At 31.3% G+C, this 23,306-nt stretch overlaps 1 protein-coding gene across 1 annotated transcript; it reads right to left on the bottom strand.

Moving 5' to 3' along the window:
- Positions 1-2,178: 2,178 nt before the first annotated feature.
- On the bottom strand, positions 2,179-21,421 carry LOC119606768. Its single transcript, XM_037960351.1, has 6 exons — positions 21,338-21,421; positions 5,289-5,673; positions 4,943-5,222; positions 4,716-4,862; positions 2,476-2,625; positions 2,179-2,406 (listed from the first exon to the last, which is right to left on the bottom strand). The coding sequence occupies exons 2-6, from the start codon at positions 5,653-5,655 to the stop codon at positions 2,220-2,222; spliced, it is 1,131 nt and encodes a 376-aa protein (XP_037816279.1). The 5' UTR covers positions 5,656-5,673; positions 21,338-21,421; the 3' UTR covers positions 2,179-2,219.
- Positions 21,422-23,306: the final 1,885 nt, after the last annotated feature.

Genomic DNA, 23,306 nt, shown 5'->3' on the forward strand with positions numbered 1-23,306 from the left:
GAAATAAGTTTATGTAAACAATAACAAACCAAAACAGAACAATAACTGAACTAGAACAAAACTAAAACAGCACTAGAATAGAACTAAACCAAACTAGAACAGAGCTAGAACAGAACTGGAACAGAACTAGAACATAACTAGAACAGAATTAGAACAAAAGTAGAACAGAACTAGAACAGAACTAGAACAGAACTAGAACAGAACTAGAAGAGAACTAGAACAGAAATAGAACAGAACCAGAACTAGAACAGAACTAGAACTGAACTAGAACAGAACTAGAACAGAACTAGAACAGAACTAGAACAGAACTAGAACAGAACTAGAACAGAACTAGAACAGAACTAGAACAGAACTAGAACAGAACTAGAACAGAAATAGAACAGAACAGAACTAGAACAGAACTAGAACAGAACAGAACTAGAACAGAACTAGAACAGAACTAGAACATAACTAGAACAGAACTAGAACAGAACTAGAACAGAACTAGAACAGAACTAGAACAGACTAGAAGAGAACTAGAACAGAACTAGAACAGAACTAGAACAGAACTAGAACAGAACTAGAACGGAACTAGAAAAGAACTAGAACAGAACTAGAACAGAACTAGAACGGAACTAGAACAGAACTAGAACAGAACTAGAACAGAACAGAACTAGAACAGAACTAGAACAGAACTAGAACAGAACTAGAACAGAACTAGAACAGAACTAGAACAGAACTAGAACAGAACTAGAACAGAACTAGAACAGAACTAGAACAGAACTAGAACAGAACTAGAACAGAACTAGAACAGAACTAGAACAGAACTAGAACAGAACTAGAACAGAACTAGAACAGAACTAGAACAGAACTAGAACAGAACTAGAACAGAACTAGAACAGAACTAGAACAGAACTAGAACAGAACTAGAACAGAACTAGAACTAGAACAGAACTAGAACAGAACAGAACTAGAACAGAACAGAACAGAACTAGAACAGAACTAGAACAGAACTAGAACAGAACTAGAACAGAAATAGAACAGAAATAGAACAGAACAGAACTAGAACAGAACTAGAACAGAACTAGAACACTACTAGAACAGAACTAGAACATAACTAGAACAGAACTAGAACAGAACTAGAACAGAACTAGAACAGAACTAGAACAGAACTAGAACAGAACTAGAACAGAAATAGAACAGAACAGAACAGAACAGAACTAGAACAGAACTAGAACTAGAACAGAACTAGAACACTACTAGAACAGAACTAGAACATAACTAGAACAGAACTAGAACAGAACTAGAACAGAACTAGAACAGAACTAGAACAGAACTAGAACAGAACTAGAACAGAACTAGAACAGAACTAGAACAGAACTAGAACAGAACTAGAACAGAACTAGAACAGAACTAGAACAGAACTAGAACAGAACTAGAACAGAACTAGAACAGAACTAGAACAGAACTAGAACAGAACTAGAACAGAACTAGAACAGAACTAGAACAGAACTAGAACAGAACTAGAACAGAACTAGAACAGAACTAGAACAGAACTAGAACAGAACTAGAACAGAACTAGAACAGAACTAGAACAGAACTAGAATAGAACAGAACTAGAACAGAACTAGAACAGAACTAGAACAGAACTAGAACAGAACTAGAACAGAACTAGAACAGAACTAGAACGGAACTAGAACAGAACTAGAACAGAACTAGAACAGAACTAGAACAGAACTAGAACAGAACTAGAACAAAACTAGAACAGAACTTCAACAAAATTAGAACTGAACTGGAGCATAACTACTTAGAAAATAAAATTACTTTCAACTTTTGTATAAAAATTATTATTTTCTTTTAATTTTATTAAATACTACTCTACAATAAAATAAATAAGATAATAATTTCGTTTAATAATATTATTTACAAAAAGTATAAAAAAATAAATAAACATTTAAATAAATAAATTAGCCAACATTTATATAATTTACATTTTCTTTTATAATGTCTTATTTAACTAAAATATGACTTTCATAGAACACTCATTTGCATTTACATATAAAATCTACAACATTTACAACAAAAAATAAATAAATAAATAAATAAATAAATAATTTTATAAATAAATTCAATAAATAATTAATTAACTAAATATAACAACATAGAGATTTTTTATGTTTTATAATTTAAATTCTTGGTTCGAGTATTATTATTTTTTTTTTCTAATTATTTTACAAACTTTACATGGAATATTGATTATTACTTTTGGCTTTATTGTATTGTGTTCCCTCAATTTCATTATCTACGGGATTTCCCGTTTCTGTAACTTGTTGTTCTAAAATTTCAGCAGCTGATAAATTTTCGGGTAGCTGTGGTTTGGTTATTTCTACTGCCTCTTGCTCGTGATACTCACCTTTGGGGGGTTCCCTGGAAGAACACATGTTTTTAAAATATTTAAAATAAAAATAATCTTATTTTTTGGAGTTTTTTAATTACCTGTATTTATGAGTTTGCAGGACTTTAAATACACTTCTGGGACATTCTTTATGATATGGGAAACATTCGCCGGGAGCAGTACGACCTTCACCGATTTCTTGAGCTGTCACATATTCTGGTATTAGATCCGAAAAGGGTGATCTTGTAACACTGCAAAGAGAAAAGTTAGGATTAGAACTGAACTAGAAGTGAACTAGAACTGAACTAGATCTGAACTAGAACTGAACTAGAACCGAACTAGAACTGAACTAGAACTGAACTAGAACTGAACTAGAATTAGAACTGAACTAGAACTGAACTAGAATTGAACTAGAACTGAACTAGATCTGAAAAAGAACTGAACTAGAACTGAACTAGAACTGAACTAGAACTGAACTAGAACTAGAACTGAACTAGAACTGAACTAGAACTGAACTAGAACTGAACTAGAACTGAACTAGAACTGAACTAGAACTGAACTAGAACTAGAACTGAACTAGAACTGAACTAGAACTGAACTAGAACTGAACTAGAACTGAACTAGAACTGAACTAGAACTGAACTAGAACTGAACTAGAACTGAACTAGAACTAGAACTGAACTAGAACTGAACTAGAACTGAACTAGAACTGAAATAGAACTGAACTAGAACTGAACTAGAACTGAACTAGAACTGAACTAGAACTGAACTAGAACTGAACTAGAACTGAACTAGAACTGAACTAGAACTGAACTAGAACTGAACTAGAACTGAACTAGAACGAACTAGAACAGAACTAGACAGAACTAGAACAGAACTAGAAGAAAGAACAGAACTAGAACAGAACTAGAACAAACTAGAACAGAACTAGAACAGAACTAGACAGAACTAGAACAGAACTAGAACAAACAGAGCTAGAACAGAGCTCGAACAGAACTAGAACAGAACTAGAACAGAACTAGAACAGAACTAGAACAGAACTAGAACAGAACTAGAACAGAACTAGAACAGAACTAGAACAGAACTAGAACAGAACTAGAACAGAACTAGAACAGAACTAGAACAGAACTAGAACAGAACTAGAACAGAACTAGAACAGAACTAGAACAGAACTAGAACAGAACTAGAACAGAACTAGAACAGAACTAGAACAGAACTAGAACAGAACTAGAACAGAACTAGAACAGAACTAGAACAGAACTAGAACAGAACAGAACTAGAACAGAACAGAACTAGAACAGAACAGAACTAGAACAGAACTAGAACAGAACTAGATCAGAACTAGAACAGAACTAGAACAGAACTAGAACAGAACTAGAACAGAACTAGAACAGAACTAGAACAGAACTAGAACAGAACTAGAACAGAACTAGAACAGAACTAGAACAGAACTAGAACAGAACTAGAACAGAACTAGAACAGAACTAGAACAGAACTAGAACAGAACTAGAACAGAACTAGAACAGAACTAGAACAGAACTAGAACAGAACTAGAACAGAACTAGAACAGAACTAGAACAGAACAAACTAGAACAGAACAGAACTAGAACAGAACTAGAACAGAACTAGATCAGAACTAGAACAGAACTAGAACAGAACTAGAACAGAACTAGAACAGAACTAGAACAGAACTAGAACAGAACTAGAACAGAACTAGAACAGAACTAGAACAGAACTAGAACAGAACTAGAACAGAACTAGAACAGAACTAGAACAGAACTAGAACAGAACTAGAACAGAACTAGAACAGAACAGAGCTAGAACAGAACTAGAACAGAACTAGAACAGAACTAGAACAGAACTAGAACAGAACTAGAACAGAACTAGAACAGAACTAGAACAGAACTAGAACAGAACTAGAACAGAACTAGAACAGAACTAGAACAGAACTAGAACAGAACTAGAACAGAACTAGAACAGAACAGAACTAGAACAGAACTAGAACAGAACTAGATCAGAACTAGAACAGAACTAGAACAGAACTAGAACAGAACTAACACAGAACTAACACAGAACTAGAACAGAGCTAGAACAGAACTAGAACAGAACTAGAACAGAAATAGAACAGAAATAGAACAGAAATAGAACAGAAATAGAACAGAAATAGAACAGAAATAGAACAGAAATAGAACAGAACTAGAACAGAACTAGAACAGAACTAGAACAGAACTAGAACAGAACTAGAACAGAACTAGAACAGAACTAAAAACAACAAGAACTAAACTAGATCTAGAACTCAATAATCACTCTACATATTTCAAAATATTCACTACGAACTTACGTCAAGAACAATTTCGCCATTTCACCAAACACACCATAATGATCGATTTTTCTCGAATGAACCTCACAGATCGTGCGCAACAGACATGCCTTGCCATTCATGCCGAACGTAGAGAGAAAATCTTCTACCACACCATATAAAATTACTCTAGAAAAACAAAAATGAAATCAATTACATTTCTTTTTACATTATACATATGATTGTAAAAGCCAAAAAACAGTTTATACCTTTCACCGCCATGGAATATATGCTTAAAACGTTCTGGCAATTGAGGCAAGTCAACATGATCATCATTCACATGTTCCTTGATATTGAAATTAGAATTTCTCGATTGTGTATATTGTTTTTGTTGTTCGCTTAGATCACGTTTCCGTTTGAAATGTAAATATTTAGTCATGTAGTTGCCCAACATTTCCCCCGCCGAGTGACCAAATGAACGTGAAAATATAGGCGGCAAATCACCCAACGGATTTTGGTTGTCGGTCAGACCCAATTTGTCGAAATCAACTGGAAAATAAAATTACAAATTTTCACTTTTGTTTGTCTGCTATTTAAAAATGTATTTTTACTCACTTGTTACGGGAAAACTGATGGACATGTTTGAAAAGAACCCCTCCGGAGGATGTCTGACCAATGGTAAAGCAATGGTGGGGGTAAATGTTAATGTAGTGCCTGGTGGCAATGCCAAGCGTCCATCATCTGTTATCCATACTAAACGTTTTCTACGTGAATGTGGCTGCTGGGAATCTGTATCAACAAATTCTTCCTTTTCTATTTCATCTGCCAGTGTATTGACATGTGTTGTTTCCGCATGTGTTGTAGCAGTGTCTTTGTTTGTTGTTGCTGTTGTACATGTTGTGTGTGCTATCAACACCGTAAATGCAATTAAAAATAAAACTATTTTTGAGGTGTTTTCTAAGCACAGCCACGTTGAACTCATGGTTTATGTTATTTATTACTGGAAAATGGAAAATTAAATGAATTAGATGAAAAATTTTATATAAATAAGGAAATTGTTAAAACTGGCTTTAAAGCTTAAACTTCATTTTAATGTTTTTAGAAGTTCCTAAAATTACTTTTCAGGATTATTACAAGTTGTGTGTCATTAAATCATTAGAACTAATACTGAACAATTACTAACTAGAACTGAAGTAGAACTGAACTAGAACTGAACTAGAACTGAACTAGAACTGAACTAGAACTGAACTAGAACTGACTAGAACTGAACTAGAACTGAACTAGAACTGAACTAGAACTGAACTAGAACTGAACTAGAACTGAACTAGAACTGAACTAGAACTGAACTAGAACTGAACTAGAACTGAACTAGAACTGAACTAGAACTGAACTAGAACTGAACTAGAACTGAACTAGAACTGAACTAGAACTGAACTAGAACTGAACTAGAACTGAACTAGAACTGAACTAGAACTGAACTAGAACTGAACTAGAACTGAACTAGAACTGAACTAGAACTGAACTAGAACTGAACTAGAACTGAACTAGAACTGAACTAGAACTGAACTAGAACTGAACTAGAACTGAACTAGAACTGAACTAGAACTGAACTAGAACTGAACTAGAACTGAACTAGAACTGAACTAGAACTGAACTAGAACTGAACTAGAACTGAACTAGAACTGAACTAGAAACTGAACTAGAACTGAACTAGAACTGAACTAGAACTGAACTAGGAACTGAACTAGAACTGAACTAGAACTGAACTAGAACTGAACTAGAACTGAACTAGAACTGGAACTAGAACTGAACTAGAACTGAACTAGAACTGAACTAGAACTGAACTAGAACTGAACTAGAAACTGAACTAGAACTGAACTAGAACTGAACTAGAACTGAACTAGAACTGAACTAGAACTGAACTAGAACTGAACTAGAACTGAACTAGAACTGAACTAGAACTGAACTAGAACTGAACTAGAACTGAACTAGAACTGAACTAGAACTAGAACTAGAACTGAACTAGAACTGAACTAGAACTGAACTAGAACTGAACTAGAACTGAACTAGAACTGAACTAGAACTGAACTAGAACTGAACTAGAACTGAACTAGAACTGAACTAGAACTGAACTAGAACTGAACTAGAACTGAACTAGAACTGAACTAGAACTGAACTAGAACTGAACTAGACTGAACTAGAACTGAACTAGAACTGAACTAGAACTGAACTAGAACTGAACTAGAACTGAACTAGAACTGAACTAGAACTGAACTAGAACTGAACTAGAACTGAACTAGAACTGAACTAGAACTGAACTAGAACTGAACTAGACTGAACTAGAACTGAACTAGAACTGAACTAGAACTGAACTAGAACTGAAACTAGAACTGAACTAGAACTGAACTAGAACTGAACTAGAACTGAACTAGAACTGAACTAGAACTGAACTAGAACTGAACTAGAACTGAACTAGAACTGAACTAGAACTGAACTAGAACTGAACTAGAAATGAACTAGAACTGAACTAGAACTGAACTAGAACTGAACTAGAACTGAACTAGAACTGAACTAGAACTGAACTAGAACTAACTAGAACTGAACTAGAATTGAACTAGAACTGAACTAGAACTGAACTAGAACTGAACTAGAACTAACTGAACTGAACTAGAACTGAACTAGAACTGAACTAGAACTGAACTAGAACTGAACTAGAACTGAACTAGAACTGAACTAGAACTGAACTAGAACTGAACTAGAACTGAACTAGAACTGAACTAGAACTGAACTAGAACTGAACTAGAACTGAACTAGAACTGAACTAGAACTGAACTAGAACTGAACTAGAACTGAACTAGAACTGAACTAGAACTGAACTAGAACTGAACTAGAACTGAACTAGAACTGAACTAGAACTGAACTAGAACTGAACTAGAACTGAACTAGAACTGAACTAGAACTGAACTAGAACTGAACTAGAACTGAACTAGAACTGAACTAGAACTGAACTAGAACTGAACTAGAACTGAACTAGAACTAGAACTGAACTAGAACTCAACTAGAACTCAACTAGAACTGAACTACAACTGAACTAGAACTGAACTAGAACTGAACTAGAACTGAACTAGAACTGAACTAGAACTGAACTAGAACTGAACTAGAACTGAACTAGAACTGAACTAGAACTGAACTAGAACTGAACTAGAACTGAACTAGAACTGAACTAGAACTGAACTAGAACTGGACAAGAACTGAACTAGAACTAGAACTCAACTAGAACTGAAGTAGAACTGACTAGAAAACTTGAATGTTCGAAAACATGAATTTAAAATTGAACTTCATTTATTATCTTTTTAGCTTAAAACCTTTTATTAAAATAAAGATTGGGATATTTTGCACATCCACTATTTTTGATTTAAAATTCGACACAATTTGATTGAACAAATATCTTATGCACAATTTGTTTTATATGTTTTTAAAATAACGTATAAAAACCATAAAAATACCTTTACATTCACATAACTTATACACTTTTATATAATATCCCAAAATTTTCCATTAATTTCTTAAAAATTCAAAAATTTTAATTCAAAACCTAAATTGTAAATCAAAGTTATTTATAAACATAAATTGCAAATATGTACCTGCAAAACATTATTTATAAATAATAAATTGTTTTTAAATTAAGCTTAACTGTTTTTGCATTAACTAAAAGCTTTTGTTAAAACAAAAACCTGACCTGTATGTTAATAATCACAAGGAAAAAACATTAATGACGAAAGAAAATAAACAAATTAAAAAGGGGAAAAATTTATAAAAACAAAACCAATAAAAAAAACTAAAATAAATGAAAGTGAATTTCAAGTATTTAATTAAATAATTTCAAAAATAAAATTTCATAAAAACGCGTGACAGAATTTAATAATAAAAATTATTAGCCACTTAAAACAATTATCAATATTTAATAGGGGGTTCAATAAAGGGTCATCGAACACACGCCCATTAACAACTTTAATAATTAGCAAAAAATATAGAATTAAATTTTAAATAAGAGGCTTAATTGTTTTATAACGAAAACGTAAACAAACAAAAAACTATTAATTTAAATAATAATGTCAATGTTTTGTTATAAAAGTGAGGTACAATTCACTATAATTGAATGTGTCACAATAGAAAGTTTTGTAATGCATTTGACGTTTACTACTGATTTTGAATAACAATTAAGTAATGTTTCGATTATTGATATCATTTCATTAAATTACAAATATACAAAATATTTTGATTAAATTTGTGATTGTGTCACACATAGTAACACAAACAAACACACACAAACACGTTCGAAATAAACAGACACTTGATTATATCGGTTATCGCATCGAAAAATTATAAGGAAGTGTGCTAAATCGCAGACATACCATACCAGTATGTCTGTCTGTCTCGAGTAACCATATACATACATGGATTTTGACGTCAGTTTGCATTTAAATTCGTTTGGACAATTTGGAAATTCTTGCAAAGCACGTTTTCGTCACAATATTATGTAATAAATCATTGTTTTGTGGTATATTTGGTTGATTCACTTTCATTACCAATGAAATACTATTAAAAAGCGTGAGAATTCTAAGGAATTTTTCCAGCAGTGACATAAAAACAAAAGACTTAAGCAGCAAACTTTATTTTCATACATTCTTAATAAGAAAACTAAAAGCAACCACCACTACTACATTTACAACGACGAGAAGAAACTTGTTTTTTTGTCATTTTTTATTTAACTCTTAATTAAATTTACATATTTGAAAAAAAAAAACAATTTCTTTCATTAAATGAAAAGTCTTTAACTGACCCACATCCTTATAAATACCCTACCTACAGTGTTCTACTAAGACAAACCAACAGTTATGATATATCAAAAAGTAGTCAACAGTGTTAGATCGAAAATTTGGCAGACATGTTTTCACAGAAGAGTGTCACTTTTTAAGTAATAAATCGTTTTTTCTTTCAGAAATATAGTTTCATTCTTTGCCAAAGTTCAATTTCTTTATTTTTTTTCATTATCCATAGTTTTGAACAAATCCTCTTTCTCTATAAACGTGATTACTTTGTCGGTCATTTATATAATTCAAAATGAGTGTAGATTTCTGTTTTGAAAGGTATTTCCACTTAGATTGTTAAGTTGGCGATGAGCTTTATATGTATTACAAATGATTGATAAGGAGTTTTAACAACAACAATAATATATTTTTTTTCAAAAATTCCACAAATGCATGTTAAACAACTTACACAAAAAGTAAACTAATCTATTTTAAGTCTATAGTTTAGTCTAGTCTATAGTCTAGTCTATAGTCTAGTCTATAGTCTAGTCTATAGTCTAGTCTATAGTCTAGTCTATAGTCTAGTCTATCTAGTCTAGTCTAGTCTATAGTCTAGTCTATAGTCTAGTCTATAGTCTAGTCTATAGTCTAGTCTATAGTCTAGTCTATAGTCTAGTCTATAGTCTAGTCTATAGTCTAGTCTATAGTCTAGTCTATAGTCTAGTCTATAGTCTAGTCTATAGTCTAGTCTATAGTCTAGTCTATAGTCTAGTCTATAGTCTAGTCTATAGTCTAGTCTATAGTCTAGTCTATAGTCTAGTCTATAGTCTAGTCTATAGTCTATAGTCTAGTCTATAGTCTAGTCTATAGTCTAGTCTATAGTCTAGTCTATAGTCTAGTCTATAGTCTAGTCTATAGTCTAGTCTATAGTCTAGTCTATAGTCTAGTCTATAGTCTAGTCTATAGTCTAGTCTATAGTCTAGTCTATAGTCTAGTCTATAGTCTAGTCTATAGTCTAGTCTATAGTCTAGTCTATAGTCTAGTCTATAGTCTAGTCTATAGTCTAGTCTATAGTCTAGTCTATAGTCTAGTCTATAGTCTAGTCTATAGTCTAGTCTATAGTCTAGTCTATAGTCTAGTCTATAGTCTAGTCTATAGTCTAGTCTATAGTCTAGTCTATAGTCTAGTCTATAGTCTAGTCTATAGTCTAGTCTATAGTCTAGTCTATAGTCTAGTCTATAGTCTAGTCTATAGTCTAGTCTATAGTCTAGTCTATAGTCTAGTCTATAGTCTAGTCTATAGTCTAGTCTATAGTCTAGTCTATAGTCTAGTCTATAGTCTAGTCTATAGTCTAGTCTATAGTCTAGTCTATAGTCTAGTCTATAGTCTAGTCTATAGTCTAGTCTATAGTCTAGTCTATAGTCTAGTCTATCTATCTAGTCTAGTCTATAGTCTAGTCTATAGTCTAGTCTATAGTCTAGTCTATAGTCTAGTCTATAGTCTAGTCTATAGTCTAGTCTATAGTCTAGTCTATAGTCTAGTCTATAGTCTAGTCTATAGTCTAGTCTATAGTCTATCTATTGTCTAGTCTATTGTCTAGTCTATAGTCTAGTTTATAGTCTAGTCTATAGTCTAGTCTATAGTCTAGTCTATAGTCTAGTCTATAGTCTAGTCTATAGTCTAGTCTATAGTCTAGTCTATAGTCTAGTCTATAGTCTAGTCTATCCTATAGTCTAGTCTATAGTCTAGTCTATAGTCTAGTCTATAGTCTAGTCATAGTCTAGTCTATAGTCTAGTCTATAGTCTAGTCTATAGTCTAGTCATAGTCTAGTCTATATAGTCTAGTCTATAGTCTAGTCTATAGTCTAGTCTATAGTCTAGTCTATAGTCTAGTCTATAGTCTAGTCTATAGTCTAGTCTATAGTCTAGTCTATAGTCTAGTCTATAGTCTAGTCTATAGTCTAGTCTATAGTCTAGTCTATAGTCTAGTCTATAGTCTAGTCTATAGTCTAGTCTATAGTCTAGTCTATAGTCTAGTCTATAGTCTAGTCTATAGTCTAGTCTATCTAGTCTAGTCTATAGTCTAGTCTATAGTCTAGTCTATAGTCTAGTCTATAGTCTAGTCTATAGTCTAGTCTATAGTCTAGTCTATAGTCTAGTCTATAGTCTAGTCTATTCTAGTCTATCTATTGTCTAGTCTATTGTCTAGTCTATAGTCTAGTTTATTCTAGTCTATAGTCTAGTCTATAGTCTAGTCTATAGTCTAGTCTATAGTCTAGTCTATAGTCTAGTCTATAGTCTAGTCTATAGTCTAGTCTATAGTCTAGTCTATAGTCTAGTCTATAGTCTAGTCTATAGTCTAGTCTATAGTCTAGTCTATAGTCTAGTCTATAGTCTAGTCTATAGTCTAGTCTATAGTCTAGTCTATAGTCTAGTCTATAGTCTAGTCTATAGTCTAGTCTATAGTCTAGTCTATAGTCTAGTCTATAGTCTAGTCTATAGTCTAGTCTATAGTCTAGTCTATAGTCTAGTCTATAGTCTAGTCTTAGTCTAGTCTATAGTCTAGTCTATAGTCTATAGTCTAGTCTATAGTCTAGTCTATAGTCTATAGTCTAGTCTATAGTCTAGTCTATAGTCTAGTCTATAGTCTAGTCTATAGTCTAGTCTATAGTCTAGTCTATAGTCTAGTCTATAGTCTAGTCTATAGTCTAGTCTATAGTCTAGTATCGTCTAGTCTATAGTCTATAGTCTAGTCTATAGTCTAGTCTATAGTCTAGTCTATAGTCTAGTCTATAGTCTAGTCTATAGTCTAGTCTATAGTCTAGTCTATAGTCTAGTCTATAGTTCTAGTCTAAGTCTAGTCTATAGTCTAGTCTATAGTCTGTCTATAGTTCTAGTCTATAGTCTAGTCTATAGTCTAGTCTATAGTCTAGTCTATCGTCTCGTCTATAGTCTAGTCTATAGTCTAGTCTAGTTAGTCTATTAGTCTAGTCTATCGTCTAGTCTATAGTCTAGTCTATAGTCTAGTCTATGGTCTAGTCTATAGTCTAGTCTATAGGTCAGTCTATAGTCTAGTCTATAGTCTAGTCTATAGTCTAGTCTATAGTCTAGTCTATAGTCTAGTCTATGGTCTAGTCTATAGTCTAGTCTATAGTCTAGTCTATAGTCTAGTCTATAGTCTAGTCTATAGGTCTAGTCTATAGTCTAGTCTATAGTCTAGTCTATAGTCTAGTCTATAGTCTAGTCTATAGTCTAGTCTATAGTCTAGTCTATAGTCTAGTCTATAGTCTAGTCTATATTCTGGTCTAGAGTCTAGTCTAAAGTTTTAAGCAGAAACTTTTCATGGGTAATTCATTTTTTTTATTTATTAAAAATTAATTACTTAATAATTTTTAGACGCTCACAACTTGTAAACAATTTTATTAATTTAATTATTTTATTGGTGTTAATGTGTAGTTGTATGAACAAGTTACATACATATAATTTACACAAGAATTTTCTGATTTCAATTTCATCTTCACAATAATAACAACAAATACTTCAAAAATCACGCAAACACGTTTTAAACGAATGAAAAAAAAAAATAAATATTTGAGTGTCATTTTGAACAGAATTTTCTCCACTTTACTTTATAAGAATGACAAGGATTTTGTTTAATAGAAATCATCACACAGTTGTCTAGTTTTTACACATAAACATAAACACAAGCACCAATCATTCAAACATACATACAATATCGAAATATTTCATTACTATAGTATCTTAGCAATAGTATAGTATCTCTTACTATCTTTAAAGAGACACGCACTTACTTGCATTCATAGATTTTTTATATCTTTAGTTTAGTTTGTTTTTATGGAAATAAAGAAAACTTATGTTTATTATAACATAAATATCAGTTTAAAATTTCTTGTTAATTTCAAGTTGACAGCGGATAGTTATACTTTGACAGAAGCTATAAAATCATGAAGATGATCATAATGAAATGGCCATGAAAATTATAGAATTTATATATTTCAAACAAACAGTTTACCATTGAAATAGGTCACATGTGTGTGTGTATTATTAAGAAAATTCGAGTGATTGAAAGAGAAACTGTTTAGCAAAAAATATAATTTCGCTTTTACAAAAAAAAAAAACTAATTTAATATTAAGTGTTGAAAAGAAATACATATTTCATAATAAAGGAAAAAATCTAATAAATAATAAAGTGGGTGCACAACAGAAGACTTAAGCCTCAAACCTGATTTATTTAAGACAAACATCCAACAACTCAATTAACATTCCTTTCGTAGTTGAGTCAAATGTTTAACACAACCTTAACTTAACATTGATAAATTGTTAGTGTAGGATTTATTAGGTGTAAAGAATGCCTTACACTTTTAGGTTAAATTTGACAGGCAAATCTATTTCAGAAACGTTTTATACAAATAGAACAAACCGCAGTAATAAAACATACTGCATAGTGGTACTTACTAATGTAATGCTTGTAATCCAAAGATTTATAACAGAGTGACCAACTAACTAAGCAACTAACTAACTAACTAACTACTAACTAACTAACTACTAACTAACTAACTAACTACTAACTAACTAACTAACTAACTAACTAACTAACTAACTAACTAACTAACTAACTAACTACTAACTAACTAACTAACTAACTAACTAACTACTAACTAACTAACTAACTAACTAACTACTAACTAACTAACTAACTAACTAACTAACTAACTAACTAACTAACTAACTAACTAACTACTAACTAACTAACTAACTAACTAACTAACTAACTAACTAACTAACTAACTAACTAACTAACTAACTAACTAACTAACTAACTAACTAACTAACTAACTAACTAACTAAACTACTAACTAACTAACTAACTAACTAACTAACTAACTAACTAACTAACTAACTAACTAACTAACTAACTAACTAACTAACTAACTACTAACTACTAACTAACTAACTAACTACTAACTAACTAACTACTAACTACTAACTAACTAACTAACTAACTAACTAACTAACTAACTAACTAACTAACTAACTAACTAACTAACTAACTAACTAACTAACTAACTAACTAACTAACTAACTAACTAACTAACTAACTAACTAACTAACTAACTACTAACTAACTAACTAACTAACTAACTAACTAACTAACTAACTAACTAACTAACTAACTAACTAACTAACTACTAACTAACTAACTAACTAACTAACTAACTACTAACTAACTAACTAACTAACTAACTAACTAACTAACTAACTAACTAACTAACTAACTACTACTAACTAACTAACTAACTAACTAACTAACTAACTAACTACTACTAACTAACTAACTAACTAACTAACTACGAACTAACTAACTACTACTAACTAACTAACTAACTAACGAACTACTACTAACCTACTAACTAACTAACTAACTAACTAACTACTAACTAACTACTACCGACTAACTAACTACTAACTAACTAACTAACTAACTAACTACTACACTAACTAACTAACGAACTAACTACACTAACTACTAACTAACTACTCCCTAACTAACTAACTAACTAACTACTAACTAATAACTACTAACTAACTAACTAACGAACTAACTAATAACTAACTAACTAACTAACTAACTAACTAACAACTAACTAACTAACTAACCTAACTAACTAACTAACTAACTAACTAACGAACTAAGCTAACTAACTAACTAACTAAAACTACTAACTACTAACTAACTAACTACTAACTACTAACTATCTAACTAACTAACTAACTAGCCTATAGTTCAGAACTACAGTCTGATCTATAAACATATAGTCTGCTCTGCGGTCTGATCTATAATCATATACTCTGCTCTATAGTCTGATCTATAGTCAGATTGTAGTTCGATCTATAGTCAGGACTATGGTCCGATCTATAGTCAGGACTACTGTCTGATATAAAGTCAGGACTATAGTTTGATCTGTAGTCAGGGCTATAGTCTCATCTATAGTCAGCACTATAGATTGATCTACAGTCAGGACTATAGTCTCATTTATAGTCAGTAATACAGTTCAATCTGAAGTCAGAACTATTGTTTGATCTATAGCGAGGACTATAGTCTCATCTATATTCAAGTTAATTATCAAGCCTAGTTTTGGTATAGTCAAGACTATTGCTCAATATCAATAATATAGTCCAATCTACAGTAAGACTATTTGTAAGACTGTAGTCTAATTTACAATCAAGACTTCACATATAGTCTAGATTATACATACATATATGAACTAGAATATAGCTAGTCCATAATAATATCGACAAGTCGATTGTGTAGTAGTGAAGATAATGGTGTATTATAGGCTATTGTCTTTAGTAAATATAGTCAGTATTTCTATAGGCAACTCTGTAGTCTGATTTATATTCAAGACTGTAAAGTTATATTTAAACTAGGGTTCTATAAATCGACTTTCGAATAATCGAACAATTTATAACAGAACAAAAAGTCGAAAAGTCGAAGTCTACTATTTTGTTCCAAAAAAGTCGATAACTCGACTATCGTCTATGAAAAAAGTCGAAAAGTCGACTTTGTAAATAAAAGTAAAAAAATCGGAAAGTCGAAAAAAGTTGAAAAGTCGAAAAAAGTCGATAAGTCGAAAAAAGTCGAAAAGTCGGAAAAAGTCGAAAAGTCGGAAAAAGTCGAAAATTTTAAAAAAGTGGAAAAGAGGTCAAAAACTCTAAAATAGTCGGAAAAACTCGAAAAAAGTAAAAAAAATAGTCGAAAATAGTCGAAATAAATCGAAAATAGTCAAAAAGTAGTAAAAAATAAAAAAGTCGGAAAAAGTCGAACAAAGTCGAAAAGTCGAAAAAAGTCGAAAAGTCGAAAAAAGTCGAAAAGTCGGCCATTTATAAAATACTAAAAGTCGAAAAGTCTAAAAGTCGACTTTTAAATAAATGGAAAAGGTCGAAAAGTCGAAAAATCGACTTTTCATAAAATGGAAAAAGTCGAAAGGTCGAAAAGTCGACTTTTAACTAAATGCAAAAAGTCGAAAAGTCGACTTTTCGTTTCAACTATAGAACCCTAATTTAAACTTGTTTTGTTATCTGTCACACTGTTGCTGTTAGCTGTTGAGTAAAAAGAGCCTTAAAGTTCAACAAAAAAAAATTGCAAAAACAAACTAAATTTCAGCACAAACAAATAAATTGAACAATTGCATGATTATCAACAGCAAATATATAATTCTATAGTTAATTTAACCGTATAGACCACTAAAAGGAACGCCTTATTCAAGAAGCTGTTTGCTACCATTCACTCATTCACTCTCTGGCTTTTGCTAGAACGATAGTTTAACCCACCACTTACTACTAGCACAATAGCCAGCCACTAGATTCAAGTAGTTTATAGTAAATACCATACAATCATGATATTTTACACAAGCCTGTTTATCAGGCTCATCATTTTGTCCGCCTTTTGCACTTAGAAGTCGTAGTGGTTGTTGTTGTTGTAGTAGATCCAATCAGTTTATCAGGCAATTCATGCATAACGACTAAAGCGGCCACAATGACTACATTTGAAGAATTTTACTACTACTACTACCACTATCATCATCATCATATTGCTTTCTTGTTATTTTAGCTAGGACCAGTTTTCCGCATGTTTGACATCATTTCGAATATTGCATCACAATATAATCAATGTGTACAATGTGTAGTATGAAAAAATATATAAAAAATACGGTTCAAATGAAAAAATCTAAATTGGCTCAATGCCTTATTATTAATACATGTGTATGTAGTGGTATCTAAATTTTTTCAAAGAATATGAAAGTGCGTAAAATGGATTTTCTTTCATACCATATAATAACTTTACAAGACTAGCTGATCTATATATAAAAGATATTGTTTATTGTAAATGAAGATGTTGGTTTTGGTCAAGAATGTACTTTTTCACAAAGTCATTTAGTCTATTACTTACTGGTTTCAGTTGGTTTTTAAGAAATGCGTATGAGTTAAGTTTATCTTACACACTTGTGTTTTATTAAATGGATACATACATATGTATGCATGAAGTCTTGAATTAGCATTAGACCAGTTTTAACCAATAAGGAAAAAACATATTGTCATGCATTGTAAAGTGAAATTTTTTTATTTCAGCTAGAGTTTTTAGAAATTCTAAAGCCAACCTGTACAACATTCTAGAATTAGCAATTACTTACACTTTCGCCGGGAAAAGAGGGAAATTTTCGAAATTGATAAATTGTTCAATTATAAATGGAAATTTTATTGGTGAATGTTGGAATTTTTATAGAATTATGGGTTTGTGAGAAATTGCAGGCATTACAGCAAACAGGTTCAAACAATAGTGATAATTGGGAGACCTATTATGGGTGGCTGGTTCTATAGAAAGTCCATCCAAATAGAATTTGTTAAAATTTCATACATCATTTGTTTCGACATTTTAGATTTGTTCCAACATGATAGTCGATTTACCGACTTTTTTGAACATAAAGGTCGATTAATAAACCATATATGAGTATGTCGGATATTTTGAATGGTGATGGATGTAATATATCCTATATAGATGATACCATTGAATTATCCTTCCTTGTTAGGGTATGTTCCGGGTTTACTCTGTTCATACCAGACTTACTAAAGTGTCTCTAGGTGCTGTTGCGGAATCAATCTGCATGGATTTAAACGAATGTGATGTTTTTGCATCTTGGAAGTTACGTAATGTGACAGCAATGTTCAAGAGATTACATACAGAGCTCGAGTACTTCACCAAAGTGCATATACTACATGGATCAGGAGACCCGTGTAAGAAATGGCCACTGGAGTATAAGATACACTAAGGGCGGTTGTGAGTTGTCTTATAAGGTCACTCTGTAGTTGTAAAAGTACCACCGTGAAATTAAGCCATCAAAAAATCATCATAAGTCGACTTTTTTGTAAATAACAAAACATAATAAAGTCGACTTCCATAAATTGATAAAAGTCGACGTTTTGTTTCATCTATAGAGTAGGGTTCTATAAATCGACTTTCGAATAATCGAACAATCGACTTCGACTTTTCGACTTTTTGTCGAAAAAAGTCGAAAAGTCGAAGTCAATTGTTCGATTATTCGAAAGTCGACTATTTTGTTCCAAAAAAGTCGATAACTCGACTATCGTCTGTGAAAAAAGTCGAAAAGTCGACTATAGTTTTTGACTTTTTTCGACAATTTTTTGACTTCTTTCGACTATTTTCGAGTTTTTCCGACTATTTTCGACTTTTTCCGACTATTTTTCCACTTTTTCGAATTTTTTTTCCACTTTTTCGAATTTTCGACTATTTTTTACTTTTTTCTACTATTTTCGAGTTTTCGACTTTTTGACTTTTATTTACAAAGTCGACTTTCGACTTTTTTCATAGACGATTGTCGAGTTATCGACTTTTTTGAAACAAAATAGTCGACTTCGACTTTCGATAAGTCGAAAAGTCGACTTTTAACTAAATGAAAAAAGTCGAAAAGTCGACTATAGTTTTTGACTTTTTTCGACAATTTTTTGACTTCGACTTTCGATAAGTCGAAAAGTCGACTTTTAACTAAATGAAAAAAGTCGAAAAGTCGACTATAGTTTTTGACTTTTTTCGACAATTTTTTGACTTCTTTCGACTATTTTCGAGTTTTTCCGACTATTTTCGACTTTTTCCGACTATTTTTCCACTTTTTCGAATTTTTTTCCACTTTTTCGAATTTTCGACTATTTTTTACTTTTTTCTACTATTTTCGAGTTTTCGACTTTTTCCGACTTTTTGACTTTTATTTACAAAGTCGACTTTTCGACTTTTTTCATAGACGATTGTCGAGTTATCGACTTTTTTGAAACAAAATAGTCGACTTCGACTTTTCGATTATTCGAAAGTCGATTTATAGAACCCTAATATATACACTTCTCACATCCCCCAGGCCTGGGAATGTTACCTTGATTTAACTAGAAAATCTTTCAAGAATGCAAAAACATGACTTTTAAACCGTCTGTATGTTTAAAAATTTTGGTTTTAAATTAGAATTAAAGCTTCCAAACTAGTTAAAAGCATCGTAATATCGAAATAATTCACATTTTTATTTCAAAACAAACACATATAATCGGTAGCTGACAAAAAGGTAAACAAAAGACAGCTGTTCAATTTTGTATAGGATAACACAGGCTGACTAATGTTTAATCCAAAGATAAGAGTATACTTTTCTAAAGGCTTGAGCTAGGTTGAATCCGAATTCGAATCGTCAAAATCCTCAGAATTTCTCTATCACATCTGGTATTCGAGATATCGTGACATGAAGTTTTGACAGGACATATGGAATTTCAGATATGATGAAGAAATTCTGAAATCTGATTCGGATTCGTAGCAGCTCAATCCTTTTGAAAAGTATAACTTGATTTCAGGGTTTTGACTTTTTTCAAAATTTTTAATAGTTTGCAACGAGAGAAAACGTTTACGCGCTTGTTTTCTTCTCCTCTTGAAAGTTTTATGAGTTAATATGAACACTTTTGCAACAACAATTTTTACTAATTAATAAACAACTTTTAGGCGAAGGTGAGTTTTAATAAAAGTTAAAAAGTCGACCATTTCAAAATTGTTAAAAATCAAAAAATAGACTTTTTATAAATTGCCATAATACGGAAAGTCGACTTTTTATAAATTGCAAAAAAATCATAAAGTCGACTTTTCATAATTCTTTCAACTACTGAACCGATAAAGTCGTGCATAGGCTAGCGAATAAACTAGCCAACTAGTACATAGTTTAGAATATACAATACACTAGTCCATAGTCTTGGCAAAAACGTTTATTTCGTAGTTTTCAAGTACTTCAGACCTTTAAGGGATGTATGGTCGGATAGCAATATTGAAAACAAAACAATAAAATTTGTAAAATAGACTTTTAATAGTTCAAAAATTCTATTAAAATAGTTTGAAAACAATCTGTCATACAAATATCACAACTAATCAAATCATAAGGGACTTTACCAGAAAATCTCTTTAACTCTCATTTTCTGTTGAGGTCAAATATTTACTAATATGTATTAATTTTACTTCAAGTATCTAACACATCATTTAATTAAATTTCATACATTTTCTATACACCAAACTTGTTTAAGAACATTAAAACAAAAAACTTAAGAAACAAACTTGTTTTCTTCACAAACATGAAATAAACAAAAGATTTAGGCAAAAAACTTTTTTTTTTGCAAAAAACTTAAACCGAAAATCCTTACAACTGTTTAATTTATTTATATGATTTGTTCAACCAAAAAAATAGAAACAACTTACATTTCTATTAAACCGCCTTTATTGATTTATTAGTGTCAAGAACTCCACATTTAAAGCACAATAGTTTTAATAATAAATCCTCTCAATGCCTGTTAATAAACACATACACACTCTCGCATAAAACACTTACACACTCACACAAGTAAATACCTTTAGAAAAACGTCCTAATTTAACACACAAGTTGACGATAATAATGGGAAGTGATCTTTTCGTTTTCAAAATGTTTGCAAAACCACAACAACAAAAAAACAAGTTCAAAAGTGTTTATCAAATAATAAACAACAACAAAATTTCTATAAGAATTTTTTTCTTTAAGAAAATTATTTCCTTATTTCAACTAAACAAAAAAAGATTTCACTTTTTTATTTGTTTTTTTTAACACAATTTGCTCATTTAAATGTTTATTATCATAATTTCTTTAATTAGTAAATTTTTAATAAAATCACTTTTCTTTTATCTTAATTATTGATATTATTATTTTATTTTTATTTTCATAAAATAATTTATCCTTTTTTTATTATTTGTTTTCTTTAGTAACTACCTTTTTTATTTCGTTTTTATAATTTCAAACTAAAAACACGTTACCAACTCTTTCAGAAATACCCAACCGCGCATTTGAACGTTTTAAACGCAACTGACGTTTAGCAGGCGTCCAACTTGTAATATTATTTAGTTACTCGTATTTGGTAGTTTGGTTTGTTTAGTTGTATGGTCGGTTTTTGCCAGTTTAAGTTTTTTTTTTGGTCTACTAACAAAAAATACTATATTCTCTTCTTCTATTTCTTTTCCGTCATGTGAGTTTTTGTTTTGATTTGAGTTTGAAAAAAAGTTTTGAAAAAAGCTATTTACTAGTAACATGGTTTGGGTCATTTGTTGTTGCTGTTTTTGGTCTATCTTGACATTGCGGTATTGTCTACAAGATATCATTTCCTTGTTGGGCACAACATACACGACAAATATCATCAAATGATCAAATGATTTGTAAATGCATACTTATTGTTTTTACAAAGATCTGTAGATTTTATGGATTTTGTGTTCAATATTTTGGGTACTCTACACCACCAATATTGGATCATATGATTTGCGATAAGTTTTCCAATATTTTCCGATTACCAAATTTAAATCTGACAAAGATTAGACTATACTATAGACTAGAATATTGACTAGAGTATAGACTACACTGTCAATCAGACTATAGAATACACAATAGACTAAACTATAGACTAGACTATAGACTAGACTATAGACTTTACTATAGACTAGACTATAGACTAGACTATAGACTAGACTATAGACTAGACTATAGACTAGACTATAGACTAGACTATAGACTAGACTATAGACTAGACTATAGACTAGACTATAGACTAGACTATAGACTAGACTATAGACTAGACTATAGACTAGACTATAGACTAGACTATAGACTAGACTATAGACTAGACTATAGACTAGACTATAGACTAGACTATAGACTAGACTATAGACTAGACTATAGACTATAGACTAGACTATAGACTAGACTATAGACTAGACTATAGACTAGACTATAGACTAGACTATAGACTAGACTATAGACTAGACTATAGACTAGACTATAGACTAGACTATAGACTAGACTATAGACTAGACTATAGACTAGACTATAGACTAGACTAGAACTATAGACTAGACTATAGACTAGACTAATAGACTAACATAGACTAGACTATAGACTAGACTAGACTATAGACTAGACTATAGACTAGACTATAGACTAGACTATAGACTAGACTATAGACTAGACTATAGACTCGACTATAGACTAGACTATAGACTCGACTATAGACTAGACTATAGACTCGACTATAGACTAGACTATAGACTCGACTATAGACTCGACTATAGACTAGACTATAGACTAGACTATAAGACTAGACTATAGACTAGACTATAGACTCGACTATAGACTAGACTATAGACTAGACTATAGACTAGACTATAGACTAGACTATAGACTAGACTATAGACTAGACTATAGACTAGACTATAGACTAGACTATAGACTAGACTATAGACTAGACTATAGACTAGACTATAGACTAGACTATAGATAGACTATAGACTAGACTATAGACTAGACTATAGACTAGACTATAGACTAGACTATAGACTAGACTATAGACTAGACTATAGACTAGACTATAGACTAGACTATAGACTAGACTATAGACTAGACTATAGACTAGACTATAGACTAGACTATAGACTAGACTATAGACTAGACTATAGACTAGACTATAGACTAGACTATAGACTAGACTATAGACTAGACTATAGACTAGACTATAGACTAGACTATAGACTAGACTATAGACTAGACTATAGACTAGACTATAGACTAGACTATAGACTAGACTATAGACTAGACTATAGACTAGACTATAGACTAGACTATAGACTAGACTATAGACTAGACTATAGACTAGACTATAGACTAGACTATAGACTAGACTATAGACTAGACTATA

This window comes from Lucilia sericata, unplaced genomic scaffold, assembly GCF_015586225.1.
Source record: "Lucilia sericata isolate MDLA Ls3-8-SP2 unplaced genomic scaffold, ASM1558622v1 Contig000621F_arrow, whole genome shotgun sequence".
NCBI lineage: Eukaryota > Metazoa > Arthropoda > Insecta > Diptera > Calliphoridae > Lucilia > Lucilia sericata.

Excerpts from the sequence above, each read along its gene's own strand:
- LOC119606768 (XM_037960351.1), bottom strand. The coding sequence starts at position 5,655 with ATGAGTTCAACGTGGCTGTGCTTAGAAAACACCTCAAAAATAGTTTTA. Across the intron at positions 5,223-5,288 it reads CATCAGTTTTCCCGTAACAA|TTGATTTCGACAAATTGGGT; the intron begins GTGAGTAAAAAT and ends TTTATTTTCCAG. Across the intron at positions 4,863-4,942 it reads ATATTCCATGGCGGTGAAAG|AGTAATTTTATATGGTGTGG; the intron begins GTATAAACTGTT and ends TTGTTTTTCTAG.